This window comes from Gobio gobio, assembly GCF_949357685.1.
Source record: "Gobio gobio genome assembly, chromosome: 3".
NCBI classification, from domain to species: Eukaryota; Metazoa; Chordata; class Actinopteri; order Cypriniformes; family Gobionidae; genus Gobio; species Gobio gobio.
Genome location: NC_137099.1, coordinates 54,845,726 through 54,862,064, shown reverse-complemented (window position 1 = coordinate 54,862,064; position 16,339 = coordinate 54,845,726). Strand labels below are relative to the sequence as shown.

At 38.3% G+C, this 16,339-nt stretch overlaps 1 protein-coding gene across 3 annotated transcripts in view; it reads right to left on the bottom strand.

The window, feature by feature from the left end:
* Positions 1-8,035: 8,035 nt before the first annotated feature.
* The window catches only part of abca1a (ATP-binding cassette, sub-family A (ABC1), member 1A), a 51,527-nt gene continuing 43,223 nt past the window's right edge, over positions 8,036-16,339 (bottom strand). For all 3 annotated transcript variants that reach the window (XM_079812742.1, XM_079812743.1, XM_079812744.1), the window contains exons 41-50: positions 14,904-15,033; positions 14,683-14,803; positions 14,501-14,563; positions 14,283-14,389; positions 13,952-14,093; positions 13,731-13,865; positions 12,525-12,628; positions 11,809-11,901; positions 11,475-11,718; positions 8,036-9,815 (exon numbers count right to left, since the gene is read on the bottom strand). In XM_079812742.1, coding sequence (XP_079668868.1) covers positions 9,675-9,815; positions 11,475-11,718; positions 11,809-11,901; positions 12,525-12,628; positions 13,731-13,865; positions 13,952-14,093; positions 14,283-14,389; positions 14,501-14,563; positions 14,683-14,803; positions 14,904-15,033 — 1,280 coding nt within the window. In that variant the 3' untranslated portion in view covers positions 8,036-9,674. The remainder of the gene's footprint in view (positions 9,816-11,474; positions 11,719-11,808; positions 11,902-12,524; positions 12,629-13,730; positions 13,866-13,951; positions 14,094-14,282; positions 14,390-14,500; positions 14,564-14,682; positions 14,804-14,903; positions 15,034-16,339) is intronic.

Here is a 16,339-nt window from a genome sequence, read left to right as displayed (position 1 = left end):
GGACATGAGGGATATTTCAATGGTCCTCTGCCATAGTGACAAAACATCTAAACATTTTGACTTGCAGTGCTTACACAATGCCAAAGGGACGAAGCATTTTGGGGGCACTGACTGTTTAAATGAGAAGGAAATTTAGTTTTGACACATGAGTGAACTGTTTTGGGAGAGGTATGAGCTTTTGCAGGTGAACCATGGTGTTGTGCCGAACCATCCACGTTATTTTGGCAAAAGCACCAAGAGTGTTGAGAACGTCCGGTCTGTTTCAAGAAATGAGCCAAAGCAATGAGAAGGATCTTTGCCATTTTGGTGGCACTGACTATTTATATGGGAAAGGAATTTAGTTCTGAAGCATGAGTGAACAGTTTTGGTAGAGATATTAGCTTTTGCAAGTGAGTTATAGTGTTGTGCTGAACTGTAAGACAGTTTTGCCAAATGATCTTACAATTTTGAGAATGTAATTTCTGTTTCAAGAAATGAGCCAAACCAATGGAGAAAAACTATAATACTCTAGATTTAACTAGATTAAAAAAAAGTTTGTTGACAAACTCTAAGTTGGCTTGAAAAAGCCTAGCCGGAAAGTTTGAAATAGTTTTAAAAGTCTGAAGTTCAAAATAGTTTGTTTTAATTTAGTAGTTTTGATAGTTAGATAGATGGACAGACAGATAGATGACAGACAGACAGACAGACAGATAGATAGATAGATAGATAGATAGATAGATAGATAGATAGATAGATAGATAGATAGATAGATAGATAGATAGACAGACAGACAGACAGACAGACAGACAGACAGACAGACAGACAGACAGACAGACAGACAGACAGACAGACAGACAGACAGACAGACAGACAGACAGACAGATAGATATATAGATAGATAGATAGATAGATAGATAGATAGATAGATAGATAGATAGATAGATAGATAGATAGATAGATAGATAGATAGATAGATAGATAGATAGATAGATAGATAGATAGATAGATAGGGTACTCGAGGTAGTTGGTAGGGTGTTCCTATATGGTTGCTAGGGCACTTGGGTGGTTGTTAGGGTGTTGCTATGTGGTTGCTAGGGTACTCAGGGTTGGGTGTGTTGGATCCAAACCACTTCGCAAGACAACGCAAACGTCAAACAGACACGCTAAAGTGTGGAGATGCCGGGGATTGAACCCGGGGCCTCATACATGCAAAGCATGCGCTCTACCACTGAGCTACATCCCCGCTGGAATACAGTTTCTGAATGAAGCTACTAACACACACACACACACACACACACACACACACACACACACACACACACACACACACACACACACACACACACACACACACACACACACACACACACACACACACACACACACACACACACACACACACACACACACACACACGTTGGGTTTTCATGTTTTATGGGGACTTTCCATAGGCGTAATGGTTTTTATACCATACAAACCGTATTTTCTATCCACTTACACTGCCCATGCCCCTAAACCTATAATCACAGGAGACTGTGCAGTTCACTTTCTGTGAAAAAAACTCATTCTGTATGATTTATAAGCATTTTGAAAAAAGTGAGGACAGAACGTCCTCATATTTCACCCTCTTTTTGTAATACCTATGTCATACCTATGTCATTATACACATTTGAGTCCTGATATTTCACAAAAACATGCCCACACACACACAAACACACACACACACACACACACACACACACACACAATTGGATGGCATGAGAAAGAGGGAATGTGGTTGAATGGATGGATGTGATGGTAAGTTAGTTATTTTAGTCTATAAAGTTTTAAATATGGATATTTTTCTTACACAAACGCGCCACTTCGCCTCAGAAGGCCTTTATTAACCCTCCGGAGCCGCGTGGAGCAGTTATATGATGGATAGATGTACTGCTCTGGATGTGTGTGCACTTGGATGGGTTAAATGCAGAGCGGAAATTCCAAGTATAGGCCACACGTCACTTCACTTCACTTCACTTCACTGCACTTTTATGGACTTCAAAAATGACCCAACAATTCACTGCCATTATAAAGCTTGGAAGAGCCAGGACATTTTTAATATAACTCTGGTTGTGTTCATCTGAAAGAAGAATGTACACCTAGGATGGGTTGAGGGCATGGGCGTCAATAGGCCCTTTTTAGACTTTTTAAACTTCTGCCCAGCCCCCCTAAAAAATGTGTGATTAACCTTTATATAACATATATGAAACTGGCGAGAGGCCAGTTATTTTTTTTAAAGTTATTTAAAAACGTATTTTTTCAAGATAGAAAAAATATCTTATGTCATTTTACTTATGCATCTTGATTTAAGAATTTTTAGATATTTAGACTAGAAATAAGACAAAAATTCTAAGTAAGAAGAGCATTTTTTACAGTGTTTAATCAGAAATGTTAAACAAATGACAAAAATATTCAGGCAAATTAATAAACATTTGTCTAATTTTGAAATAGGCCTATGTAAAATCATTTACAATATAATTAACAAACAAGAAATATTAACAAAGCCGTTTTCCCCAGATTAGGCATAAGATTAATAGTAATGAATGTGTGCATATTGTAAATTAATATTTGCAATATTACAATTGTGGTGTCCCCCAAGGGTCAGTATTGGGCCCTAAATTATTCAATTTGTACATCAATGATATATTTAATGTTTCAAAACTACTTAAGTGTGTTTTATTTGCAGATGATACCAATATTTTCTATTGTGATGACAATAATGATAAGGTTATCAATGTGGTAAATGCGGAACTAAGGAATATAAAAAAATGGATGGATAGTAATAAATTATCTTTAAACTTAGAAAAAACTAAAGCTATATTTTTTGGTAATTATAAGGAAAAAATGGATAAGACGATTGAGATAGATGGGATACAAATTGAAAATGTTTCTGAAATAAAAATTTTAGGAGTTATAATAGACAACAAACTAACTTGGAAAACTCACATCAGACACATAAAAACCAAAGTCTCCAAAAGCCTTGCAATAATAAATAAAGCCAAACAGGTCCAGGGCTGGACTGGGGCTAAAATTCGGCCCTGGCAAATCCAGCCCATCCGGCCCATGAGTCCCTCTTGAATGGTTTTAACTGGGGTTAGGGCCTTAAATTGGAGTAAATAAATAAATCTAGGACAGGGACAACTAATAATGGATATTATCGAATTTACTGCAAATGCAGATTACAAACGTAATATTGCACTTTTGTCACACAGAAATGCACTTGACAGTAAACCACTGATTTTGAGCTAGGATACATTAAAGTGATTTAATGCTTTTAAAATCTGTCATCATTTACTCTCATGTCGTTCCAAACCTGTATGACTTTCTCTCTTCCGTGAAACACAAAAGATGATATTTAGAAGAATATCTGTAACCAAGCAGAGAGAGCAACTATTGACTACCATAGTATTTTTTTTCCTACTATGGTGGTCAATGGTTGCTCTCTCTGTTACAAACATTCTTCAAAATATCTTCTTTTGTGTTCAGCAGAACAAAGAAACTCATACAGGTTTGGAACAACTTGAGGGTGAGTAAATGATGACAGAATTTTCATTTTTGGGTGAACTATCCCTTTAATGCATGGGATCCAGGCTTTAAAGCTGTTTTGTTGAATTATAATTGAATTACTCTACACTCTAAAAAAAAAAAAAGGTTCTATATGGCACCAAAAATGGTTCTTGGCTCGTAATGATAGGGGAACCTTTTTTAGTGCTATATAGCACCAATTTTGGTGCTTCAGCGGTTCTTCAGGTCAAAGAACCATTGAAGAACCTCTGAAGAACCACTGAAGCACCAAAATTGGTGTTATATAGCACTGAAAAAGGTTCCCCTATGATACCATTTCTGGTGCCATATAGAACCTTTTTTTTTTTTTTGCGTGTAGCTAATGACATTTTAAATGAGTTTAACTGTAGGTCAGTTTCATTTAACTGTATGGGCATGGTAGTCACAGGTAAAATCATGCTCCTCATTGCCATAGGTATAATATGGTTTCGAATATAAATAAATCAATAATAATAAACTATTGAATTTGGTTGTGCTAGAGTGACAAGTTAGTAGTTGTGTGTGTATTGCTGTTTTCCAATTTACCTCATGATGTAGCCTATTTACATGGTCGCGGCTGTTTTCAGCTGATTCACCACAGAACCTTTAATGTTCCCATATCACACGATTGTATAAAACAACATTCGGAGTCAAAGTGCCGGTTCATCACTTCATAGAGCAGCAGAAACGCAGCGCATGTTCGTCAGCGGCAGCGCTGTTGCGCGGATATTCGCCTTTTGCAGTTTCATGCGGCCAAATTTTTAAACAGCGCCTAATATGGCCACAGTCTATGGAGGAGGGAAGGTCTCTCTCGCTTTGGCCTGTCAATTCAGAAGACAAACCAATGGGCCGCTGTCCCTGCATGATGGGCCAGTCCGTGGCAAAAAAAATTAATAAATAAATAACCTATCGGCCCCAAAGTGCGTCGGCCCACCGGGAAAATGCCCGGTATGCCAGATTACCAGTCCAGCCCTGAACAGGTCCTTGATGAGAATACACTCCGTACCTTGTACTGTTCCCTGATTCTACCGTACTTAACTTACTGCGTGGAAGTATGGGGAAATAATTATACTAACTTAATACAATCACTATTTATCTTCCAAAAAAGGGCTATACGTACCATACATAAGGCTGAATACCTTGAACATACAAATCCACTGTTTCTGAAATCAAAATGATTAAAAATACACGACCTAGTTAAATTTAATACAGCACAATTTTTATTCAAAGCATTTTACAACTTATCACCTGATAACATACAAAAGTTATTCACGCAGAGAGAGCAGTTATATAGTTTGAGGGGTTATGGGAACTTTTTACTACCAACAATCAGAACCACCAGGAGAAGTTTTTGTGTGTCTGTATGTGGAGTTAAGCTATGGAATAGTCTGGGGCTCGAACATAAACAATGTAAAGGCATTCATCAATTTAAAGCACTGTATAAACAGAAGGTCTTGTCTCATTATAAGGAGTGTGTGGTTTAATTGTGTGGTGTAAAATCATGTATACAGAGTCTGTGTTATCTTACCTTTTAGCTATTCTGATTACCATTGTTGGTATTACTATAATAGTATAGATCTATGAATTCACAGTCTGTGTTATCTTACCTCGTAGGTATTCTGATTATCATTGTTGATATTATCATAATTGTTACACGCGGTAATATATGGTGTGTATCTAAGGAATGTGTGTTTTTTGTTTTGCTTTTTGGGGGGATTTCCCCTTCTTTTCTTTTTGGAGTTTTTCTCATATATCAAATTGTAATGGAATGTTTGGATAATGTCAATAATTAAGGAAGCACTACCTTTGTTTATCTTTGTAATTTTTTGTTTTGTTTTGTTTTTGTTTTTTTCCTTTTCTTGTTTTGTTGTTTTTCCTGTTTTAAATTGTAACCGGGGTGGGTTTAAATAAGTTAACTTCTACCCACTCCTTTTCGAGCAACAGTTGGAATTGTGATGTTAAAGTATGATGAATTTAACTAGTTGTACAGACTAATCATAATGCTTCTTTATTGCCTTTGTTATGTGTCTTTATATATTGCTCGAAATAAAAATAAATTCATTCATTCATTCATTCATTCATTCATTCATTCAATATAATTCCATTTGTAGCCTTCAGTAAATAAAAAGCTCAGCTTTTTTCAGCCTGTATTGGGCATAAGATAAGTAATGAAGGTGTGCATATTGTGAATTGATTTAATAAATGTAGTTACCTAGCTTTGCTGTTAGCCTTCAGTAAATTAACATGTCTATGAAAATTATTCATAAAACATATAAATATCAGTTAAACATATGTTTTACTGTCTTCACTGACGAAAATGGAAAAACGTAAACAGTCATAAATGCCCACTGACATGGTTTTCAAGCTATTGTTATCTATTTTTTTGGTGTTCAGAATATCTTAAAATGCACATATGTAGATCATGGAAATCAATCTTGGGGGAGCATGCCCCCGACCCCCCCTAATTAACTCACATTTGGGATCTCAGTGATAATAAACCTGCCTACATTGTATGATTAAGGGATGTGCAATATGGTCATACAGAACAAGGCATTAATATTTGCTTTGTAAGTAATAATAAACAGCCAATATCCTAATATGCATACTAATAAGCTACTAGTTAATAGTGAGAATTGGACCCTAAACTAAAGTGTTACCATTTTTTTTTTTCATACCCTCACTGGGGGCTGCAGGGTGAGTAAATCATGGGATAATTTTCATTTTTGGGTGAACTGTCCCTTTAAGGGATACGATTATTGACTACAGGGGACTTTACATTATCAACATTTGCTCTAAGAAAATATGCTTTTGGCCATTTAACTAGTGTTTTTATTTTATTTTGAATGTTTCTCAACCCTGCTACTATTTTTATCAGTCGTTTAAAGATGCACTATGTAACTTTTCCGTCCACTAGAGGTCGCCTATTCAAAACAAAGGCGTAGTTTGATGACGCCAAGTTTGAGCGCAGAATCTTGGGACATGTGGTCTTCACCTCACAGCTGGTGGGAAAGAATCGGGATAGGACTCGGGCAGAAATCATGTTGATGGATGTGATTAGTAACGTTACTGTAGTATGAAGAAGAAGCAGGAGCGATTGGTAATAAGAAGAGCGCATTCTGTCATTTTAGGCAGTTTTTATTACGATCATTTCATTTCAAGTGTTCGTTTTTTAAATAAGTTTAGTTTTAGTGAGTTATTTGATGCTATAAAAACGGGGGGTGTGACGTCATGATTGACAGCTAAGATTGACGGCTTCTCTGAGTGAAGTTGTCACTGAGGCACTAAAGGACTTTTTTCTGGATTTTTAGGAGGAGATTGGAGCTTTAGCTTTAATTTCTACATTTCCGTAACTGTTTATTTCACACCAACATAATGAATTGTTCTGCATCTGTGAGAGTGGGGGCAGGCTTTTGATAATCGCGCCTCTACTTCCTGTTCTCTACTGCGCAATTCCGGTCCCGAGATCGCTACTGCGCAGACTCGGTCCCAAGATGTCAGCGCCGTGAGCGGGCCTATGAAAGCTTCAACTATGGTCAGCGGAAGTCAATGAAGTCGCGTCGTCCATATTTTTTTACGGTCTATGACACAAATACTCTTATCTCACTGAAATCTTGACGGATTTACAAATGATTTGGTTTCTCACAAACGTTATTAACGTGGCTATAATTATGGATGCTTGAACAAATTATGAATACATTTTCACAAGTGTGCAGTGTCATAACTACATCTCTGACGTTTATAACAAACCAAACAGTTTGAAAATTGGTAGAAAATTGAGCAAGTTATGGTTATTTTAAAAGTGCAAGCACCCATGAAAACAATGTTACGAGTGAGCGAGCTGCCTGTGACAAGATGGCCGCCAGGTGCGGACGTCGACCTCTATTGGCCAGCAGCGCGCACGAGACATCTAGCCTTTATTATGGATATCTATGGCAACACAAGCCTCGCGAGCAGCGGGACTTTTATTTTGGCATAGTTGCCGGCGGGACTTTTATTAAGACACAGTCGCCGGCACCATTTCCACTTTTCCGGTCATGAGTATGAGGTAACGCAGCTCTGATTATCATATTAGATACATCTGAGTGTGTTGATAATGATGTTATGATGTTACTCTGTGCGTTCGCTCGGTGGCTAATATGACACTTGTTCACACTGCAGTGAGAGTAAAGCGTTTCTGCTAAATAACACCAGAAACCGAGGGGAACACGGATATGACGCCATTGACAGGCGACTCCCTCACACGTCCCGGTTCCTCGGGTAAAATAGCAATTTTTCTCAAGCTTTACAAATAGTTGGAAACATTTGGGATATTGTAAGTACTCAACTGAACAAAATATATAACACTGGCCTCGTGGTTTTGGGGTATTTTACCGGAAGTGCATTTCCGGTAAAATACATTTATAGTGCATTTTTAAATACAATTCATGTATATAAAATCAAGTACATGTATAAACTATCAAACAAACTTCATTCTGACTTGCTTTTCTGCACTATTATTTATTTATTCCAATTCTTTTTGTTGCCACTCACATTTCAGAAGTAAGCAGAACAGAAAAAGGACAAAGGAGTGACTGAAATAGCTTTTTAATATTTAAAATGTAAACACATACATTGTAACACATAAAATAATGGCCATGGTGGGACATCTGAAATTGTCTATTAATCGTTTGTTAAACACAAAACATCCCATTTGTGAATTATGAATAGTTCAAGACCAGTTTAACATTGACTGTTATAAAGTGCTTCAGTTTTGGACCAAAGACGATACTTGTTTCCTTCTTCTTCCACGTCATCTAATGTGCAGCAGGGATTGTTGCTTAATTTCTGAGGGTGTTTGTCCAAAGAGCACCTCATGGATTTTGGAAATTAGACTCAACGGGTAGCACCTCATTGCATTTGGTCACTTCACGCTGTAGGGCGAACAACAACGGTGCCGTGGAGAGCATTGGTCGAGATGGTAAAAGAGATAAACTACAGGGAACGAAAGTTAAACTAAGCATTTGCACAAAATAAAGAGGCACATCCTGAGTTGTTAACTCCTGTACCAGAGGCCCATGAATGTCATTTCTAGAAAAAGATGTAGCTCTTGTTTTTTTTAAGGCCCTATTGTACAACGAAACTCTTGTTTCAAATCACACGGTGTAGACAACAACAACTGTAACATTTAGTAGCCCGTCGAGGGCCACTAGCATAATATCCAACACCGACAACTTGGATGCTTGGTAATACGTTCATTTGGAAAGATTTGAAACCGCTTGACCTGTTTTGGCACGGACATGATTTGCTTCTGTGGTTTCACAAAATGAACTCGCCTCAAAACAACGATGAATCTCCCGGTGAACCCTCCTCGAGATCAGCGACCATCCGTTTGATACCCACACAGAAATACTTCGGGATAACGAAGCTAGAACATGCTTGAGCTTACAATGGCGTCCTGAACACGGCATCCATGTAAAGCATGCAAGAGACTGCCAAAGTCATCCGCTCCGTCTAAACAGTTGACGCAAAATCCACCGTAGCTAAGATGACAGTGTGTGCCCGACGCTTCTGGTGTTGTTTCTAGTCCATGAGCGGAGTGTCAAGGCCACACACTTTCAAATACTCGACAACAATAGTGAAACATTGCACGTCGTTGCATCAAAATATCATTTGAGTATAGCTTTAAAATGCTTATCTAAAAAATAAAGTACAAAGACCAAGAGAGTTGCTGAAATGCAAAGTTTGAAGCCTGTACTAAATGTGGAGATGAAGTCGGCCCTGAATTAGATCTCATCTCGTTGGCAGTGTCCGATTGATATTTTCCGCAGACGTCTTGTCCATCAAACATTCACCGCCAGTGGCGCGAACAGCTTCAAGTTTCCTCGTGTTCACCGCGGACGGAGCGACGAGCACCAGGCTCAGCTTCGCTGTCTTCGGCGTTTTCCTCGAATTTTTCTCTCTCTTTTTTTTGCATTGATTTGCATTGGTTTGTTTCAGTAGTGTGTTTCAGGTCCAGTGCCCGCTTGTGAGCATAACACACCGCTGAAATAGAACGAAAAACTAAAAAGTAGTACAAAAACAAATGACACACTAGTCCCACAAACGTAGATTTTTCGTATCCGTTGAACGGCGGATCACACCACTGATTCTTTGGCCTTCTGGTCTATGAGGAAGGCGTTCAGTTGAGAAATGTCCACAACGGCATCGGTTTTGTTCAGGGAAATGTCTTTTAAGTGGTCCTCGTCCGTTTGGTCCTTGGCAAAATTGACAAATACCTGAAATGAGCACAAAAAAAGATCTTAAAAGTTACAGTGGATCAGGTTTTTGAGGTACATTTTGAGGTGTTTCGTTCTTTTGCGAACTTCCGTTTTTTCGTAATATTATGAAATATTATCATTATAAATGCCTGAATTTGAATATACTGTATGTTAAAATGTAATTTATTCCTGTTATCAAAGCTGAATTTTCAGCATCATTACTCCAGTTTTCAGTGTCACATGATCCTTCAGAAATCATTCTGATATGATGATCAAGAAACATTTATGATTATTATTATCAATGTTGAAAACACTTGTGCGGCTTCATATTTTTGGGGAAACCGAGATAAATTACTGAGAGTTCTGATGAATTTCATCCCTTAAACATCATTCTTGCTGAATAAAAGTATAAATTTCTTTTAAAGGCACAGTATGTAAGGTTTCCCAATAGAGGTCATTTACTCAAAACAAAGGCGTATCTTAATGACGCCGTGAATGACTGTGGAATCATGGGAGTTGTAGTCTTGACTCTTCACCTCCACAGCCGGTGGAAAGGAATCCGACGGACTCGGGCAGAAATCATGTTCATGAATGAGCGAATGTATTATAGTTTTATTAACGTTACGTGTTATGAAGCAGGACGCGCCAAAAGCCCTTGGGAACGAATGTTAACGAGAGAGATTGTGTTATCTCTGAGGCGTGGTAAAAAACGTTACTCGCGGTGAAAACAAGCGATTCAAACAATAAGAGCGTGTTGCCCTGCATAACAATGATTCATTTTTTTGTTGATAAATGTGTATCCAAACAGTTGTCTAATAAAATACATGCTATATTAAAGCGTCTTTGGCGTTTCTACGGAAATCAAGGGTAGCGCGGATATGACGTCATTGACATGTGATGCAAGGACACGGTCTGTAACACTGGTTAAAATCAAGCGGCAACCTCCCCCAGTTTCTCTTGAAGCCAATACGGAAGTGACTTAAACTGCAGTTCATCGACTGGCCACTAGGGACAGGCTCCAGAAGGGAGCAGAATCTCACTGAGCCCCATGTTAAAATGCCCAACTTTACAGCAGAAAAAAACAAGTTTACAGTCTGGTACAAATTGTGGTTTTGGTCTATACGGCTAATTTTGCCCTTCATGACAACTGTGAGGGGGGTGAATCTTTTTATAACTCATTCGTTTACATTATATAAAGCCTAAAAGTTCTGCATAATTAAGGGAATGGCCACTTTGAGTGACAGGTGGATAGCCGTTTGTCTGCTGTCTGTTAGTCATCACGTCACCTCAGCTCCACCCACGTCCCGCCTCTTTGCCCATTTTCTTTTAAGTAACGCACTGCCAAGATGGCAACGGCCTGCTCAATCCTACTTTACACTTAATCCTATGGGTGACGTCACGGACACTACGTCCATATTTTTTTACAGTATATGGTTAAAATCGCTGATTTCTCTGGATTTAAACATTATTGGAGACTTTTGGGATAATGTAAGTACGCAAGTCAACAAAATATAACATTGTTCTAGTGGTTTTTGGATATTTTAATCTAAAAATCTTACATATTGTGCCTTTAAATAACCTTTTTGGATGGTGGTATAGTCAACAAGTATTTTTGCAATATTTCTGTGAATTTCTACAATTCATAAAATCCCATAAACAATCTTGAAGTGTTCTTACTTGGTCTAAAGTGGTCTGCGTGACGGAGTAGTCCTCGATGTGGAGCTGCTCTTTGTTCTTAGAGAGGATGCTGAAGATGCGGGCGAGGGATGTCAGAGATGAGGGCAGCTGGTACTGCAGCATGTTCCTGTGCTTCTCCTTCAGGGTGCTGCCCAGCAGCTCCCGCTCGATGAACTCCATCACCGGCTCCAGCTGCGGATCGGCTCCCGCCACCCGCAGGATGATGGTGTACCCGTCACCAAACCTGGAGCAGGAGCAAAAGGGTCAGTAAACCCATTCAAAACGATCGATTCTGTGGGATGAATCACAATTCTGTTGTCGGGTAACTTCTAACCTGTTCTTCAAGTGCTGCACACTGCCCAGGCAGCGGAACCTGCCGTTCACCATGATGGCCATACGAGTGCAGAGAGCTTCACACTCCTCCATACTGCAGAAGAAACAGCACAGTCATGCCACAGTCTGTGGGCGCATAGTTTCTTTACAAAATGACACCGCCATCTACTGGCCTGGCATTAATAATACAGTGTTTTTAGTTCTTTTCGCGGATCGTTTTGATAACGTTGTTACCTGTATGCGAAAAACGCATCAGAAAAACTTCTCCATGTTTATTACATTGTTGTTGCATAAACGCCCTAAGACAGCATGCGATCCTTAATTCAGCTCTTTTTCGCGGCTTATTGCGTTTAGACGGTCAAATACACACAATTACGTCATCATGTGGAGTATTCACATATTCACGTCGGTTATGTGTGTCAGTATATTAGATCTGTGCGTTCGTTCTTAAAGTGACAGTAGCCTAATAAACCTGCTGCTATCTGTGTCATTTAATGTTAATCAAACAACAAAAGGCAAAGAGAAAACCACTCACTTAGTATTAGTATTTCTTACTACATAAAAGTACGGTACCTTTACCTTATACTTTACTTTAAACTTTATATCATTTGTATCTGTTTTCTAATAACAAAAATAACTATATTGTGTTATAGTTATCGTGAAATAAATAATTCTCATATGGTGAAGTAAGATTTTGGTCGTCTCTTCCTTTCTCACCTGTGCGAAGTCAGAACGACCGAGCGTCCCTCTTTAATGATGCTGAGGATGCAGTTCCACAGGGCCCGTCGGGCTTTGGGGTCCATCCCAGTGGTGGGTTCGTCCTGTAACAAACGCGACAGCCAGGTTAACCGTCGCCCACAAATTCAGCAGGAAACACAAGCAGAACACCATAAAGAGAGGGAAGAGCGTGAGCATGTTTCCAGATTCTGACTGACGGGCACCAGAAGAGTGGAGCACTGCCGTGCTAGAACTGCTAAGTGTAACCCGGTTCCATGGGGATTAAACACTTCACGGCGTCTTAAAAATGTGGCAAGAGCTAAAGGCCGCGTGGGAATCGCTTTTGTTCTGAGAAAAAGAGATCTGCCAAGTGGCCAGTCTGAGGACTGTTACACAACAGCACTGATCTAAACTGGAATGAATGTCACAAGATCTTTTCTTGACAAATAGATGACCTATATGCACTGTTACTTTTTTGGGTTTGTAGAGAAAGAAAATGCTTTTTAATGGTAAAGTGGTGTATTATGACTGTTCTGAATTCAGTATATTAACCGTGCACATGGTTTGCTCTGGTTTTGCTCCAATTTGATAGTTTCAGCCAGAAATTCACCTCACAAAACACATTGTGTTTGGCATAAAACATATTAATCATCCTTGTTTTATGTGATGTGTCTTTTATGTTGATAATATTTCAATTTTTGTTTTATTTTGCTATACTTTGATAACTTTGCATAGTTGCACATTTTGTCCTTTCCTTTTAAATGCTGCTAATATTATTTTTTATTTTATTTAGCTTTTATATATTTCGCCATTTTTATAACTATGTGCAATTGCACATTTTCCTTCCTTTTAAATGTTGATATTATTTAGCTTTTATTCGTATTTATTTAGCTATACTATGAAAACTTTGCACAATTGTAATTTTTTTCTTCCTTTTAAATTTTAATAATATTTAGATTTTATTTTTTATTTATTTTGCTATACCTTGCTATCTATGCACAATTGATTTTTTCCCCAATCATTTAAATGCTGCTAATATAATTTTTTATTTTATTTAGCTTTTATTTATTTTGCTATACATCCTATTTTTTACATTTTATTATTTGCATGTTGCATTGTTTTTCCCTGTTCTCCATAATCCATACAGACATATGGCACATATTTGATGTATGATGAAGTTGGGTGGTTTATAATCTGCACACTCACCAAGAACACCACTGGCGGTCCCCCAATGAGCGCCATAGCGGTGGAGAGCTTCCTCATGTTTCCTCCGCTGTAGCTTCCTGCCGCTTTGTCGACATACTTCATCAGGCCCAGTTTACGAATGCCCCAATCCGCCACCTGCGAAAAAACAAACAACCAATCAGATCCCTCGATAATCAGCTGCAACACAAGACTTTCCCTCTCGCGGACAGCTAAAGACTGACCTCGCACACTTCTTTCTCGGGGACGCCCCGCAGGATGGCGTAAAACTCCAGATGTTCTCGGCCAGTCAGCAGGTCGTTGATGGCGTCAAACTGCGGGCAGTAGCCCATATTCCGATGCACTTCATCGATCTCTGTCAGCACGCTGCAGAAAACAAGCCAAGAGATTAGTATTATTATAAAAAGGGCCACTTAAACACATACTATGCATGAACCAATGTTAACATTATTTGTACTTGTTACAAGAACACTAGCTAAAAATGTGGTCTTATTTAAAGTATTAGCTATTATCCGAATGCAATAAATCAGTAGCATGATGTTTTCATTTATTCACCTCTTTCCTGCCAAGTACGCCTCTCCACTAGTGACAACTGAATCTCCTGTGAGCATCTTGAAGGTGCTTGTCTTTCCAGCTCCGTTCACACCGAGCAACCCGAAACACTGATGGAAGAACACAACATCATCTAGCGCTTTGTTCTAATCTTACAAGACCAGCCTAACTAACCTGAAAACAGTCCTTTATTAACTAGGAAGACAGGTTGATGATCTCACCTCTCCTGGTGGGATTCCCACACACAATCTGTCCACAGCTGGCTTCTGCTTCCTCTTATACACCTGCAGAATGAGCAATCTTATTATTAATCAACTCAACAATACTGATGCAATAATAATTATGTGACAGAAGCTATACATGTGAATGTATGTGTATGTAGATGGTGTGAGATGTTGCTCACCTTGGTGAGCTGTTTGAGCTCCAGAATATCAGTCTGTCCTCCTCCGCCCAGAATCCTCTGTCTTTCTCTGGCCACATCCTCATCCTCCTCTCCAATGGGCTTCAGCTTTGTGTTAAACGGCCTATTAATACCAAAACAGAACATTTAGTACATACATTTAAAACTGATTTTGGATATATTTAAAATGACTTGGCACAGCGAGGGTATGAAAGTATCATCACCTAGCCTTGATGCAGAAACGGTACTGGATAAGGACGGTGATGCAGAAGAAAATCACGCCCTCTATGGCCATGGCAAAGAGATTCTTACCCACCATGTCCCACGCCAGAGGAGAGCGGAATCGATTCTCACCTGAAAACATTCAGAAACGTCATCATGTCAGAAGAAGCAGACCCAGAATTGATGCACACATTATTTAACGTGTTGCATGCACGATAACGGCAAAATACACAAGTACACACAAATATTGGGTTGAACATTTCAATCTGTTTTATCAATACAAATAACTTCTCTGTGAAAGATACTTTAGAAAAAACACTGCTATAGGCAGATTACTAGGTTTTGGAAATGAGCCAAGGTCTACAAACTACATTTGTGTTACATTCGACCCTGATGTCTTTCTTAGAATGAGATTTTGGTTAGATTAAACATATTTGAGCAGCTGTGATTCCTATGCTTTTCCATGGAAATGATCCAGGACATGTTATGTCCACAGCAGGATGTCACTTTGACCTGGGCCCCAAACCAAACCAACATCAGCAATTATTTAAACAAAACCCTTTCAACTCCACTAAACTCCAGGTTAACACAAATATGTTAGAAGAATGTTTTTCTAACCTTCCCATTAAGTCGGGAAGTCACATGAAAACATTCAACAAAAAAAAAACAAAAAAAACGGTATTATGTGAATGTTAAGGAAAAATTCAATTTTGCACACATTATGGGAACGTTACTTTTGACTGTTCTCTGAACATTTGAGAACAAGTAGTAAAAACATTAGAGGAATATCCAACTAAAATGTTTCAGAAAAACGTTTCATGGACATGGATTTTAACAATTTTTAAGAAGTCTCTTTAATGCTCAACAAGGCTGCATGTATTTGATCAATAATACAGTAATATTATTACATATGATTTATAATAACGGTTTTTGAATATATTGTAAAATGTAATTTATTCCTGTGATCTGAATTTTCAGTCTTCAGTGTCACATTATCCTTCAGAAATCATTCTAATATGATGATTTGATGCTCAAGAAAAATTTATGATTATTATCAGTTGTAAACAGTTGTACTGCTTCATATTTTTGTGGAAACCCTAATTTTTTTCAGGATTCTTTGATGAATAGAAAGTTCAAAAGAACCACATGTATTTAAAATAGATTTTTTGAACACTATAAATGTCCTTTTTGATAAACTGAATGCTTCCTTGCCGAATGAAAGTATTCATATCTTTAAAAAAAATAGTATAAAAACTAAAATGTTTGCAAAAATTTTTTTTTTTATATATATATAATGTTAGTGATAACATTTTGAGACCAGACAACTCTGATTGAACATTCCATTAGTGTTACTGGAAGAACGTTGGTTCAGAACGTTGAGAGAACATTGCCAGAACGTTAGCCAAAGTTCTGAGAACGTTCGCTGTTCAGTTAGTGC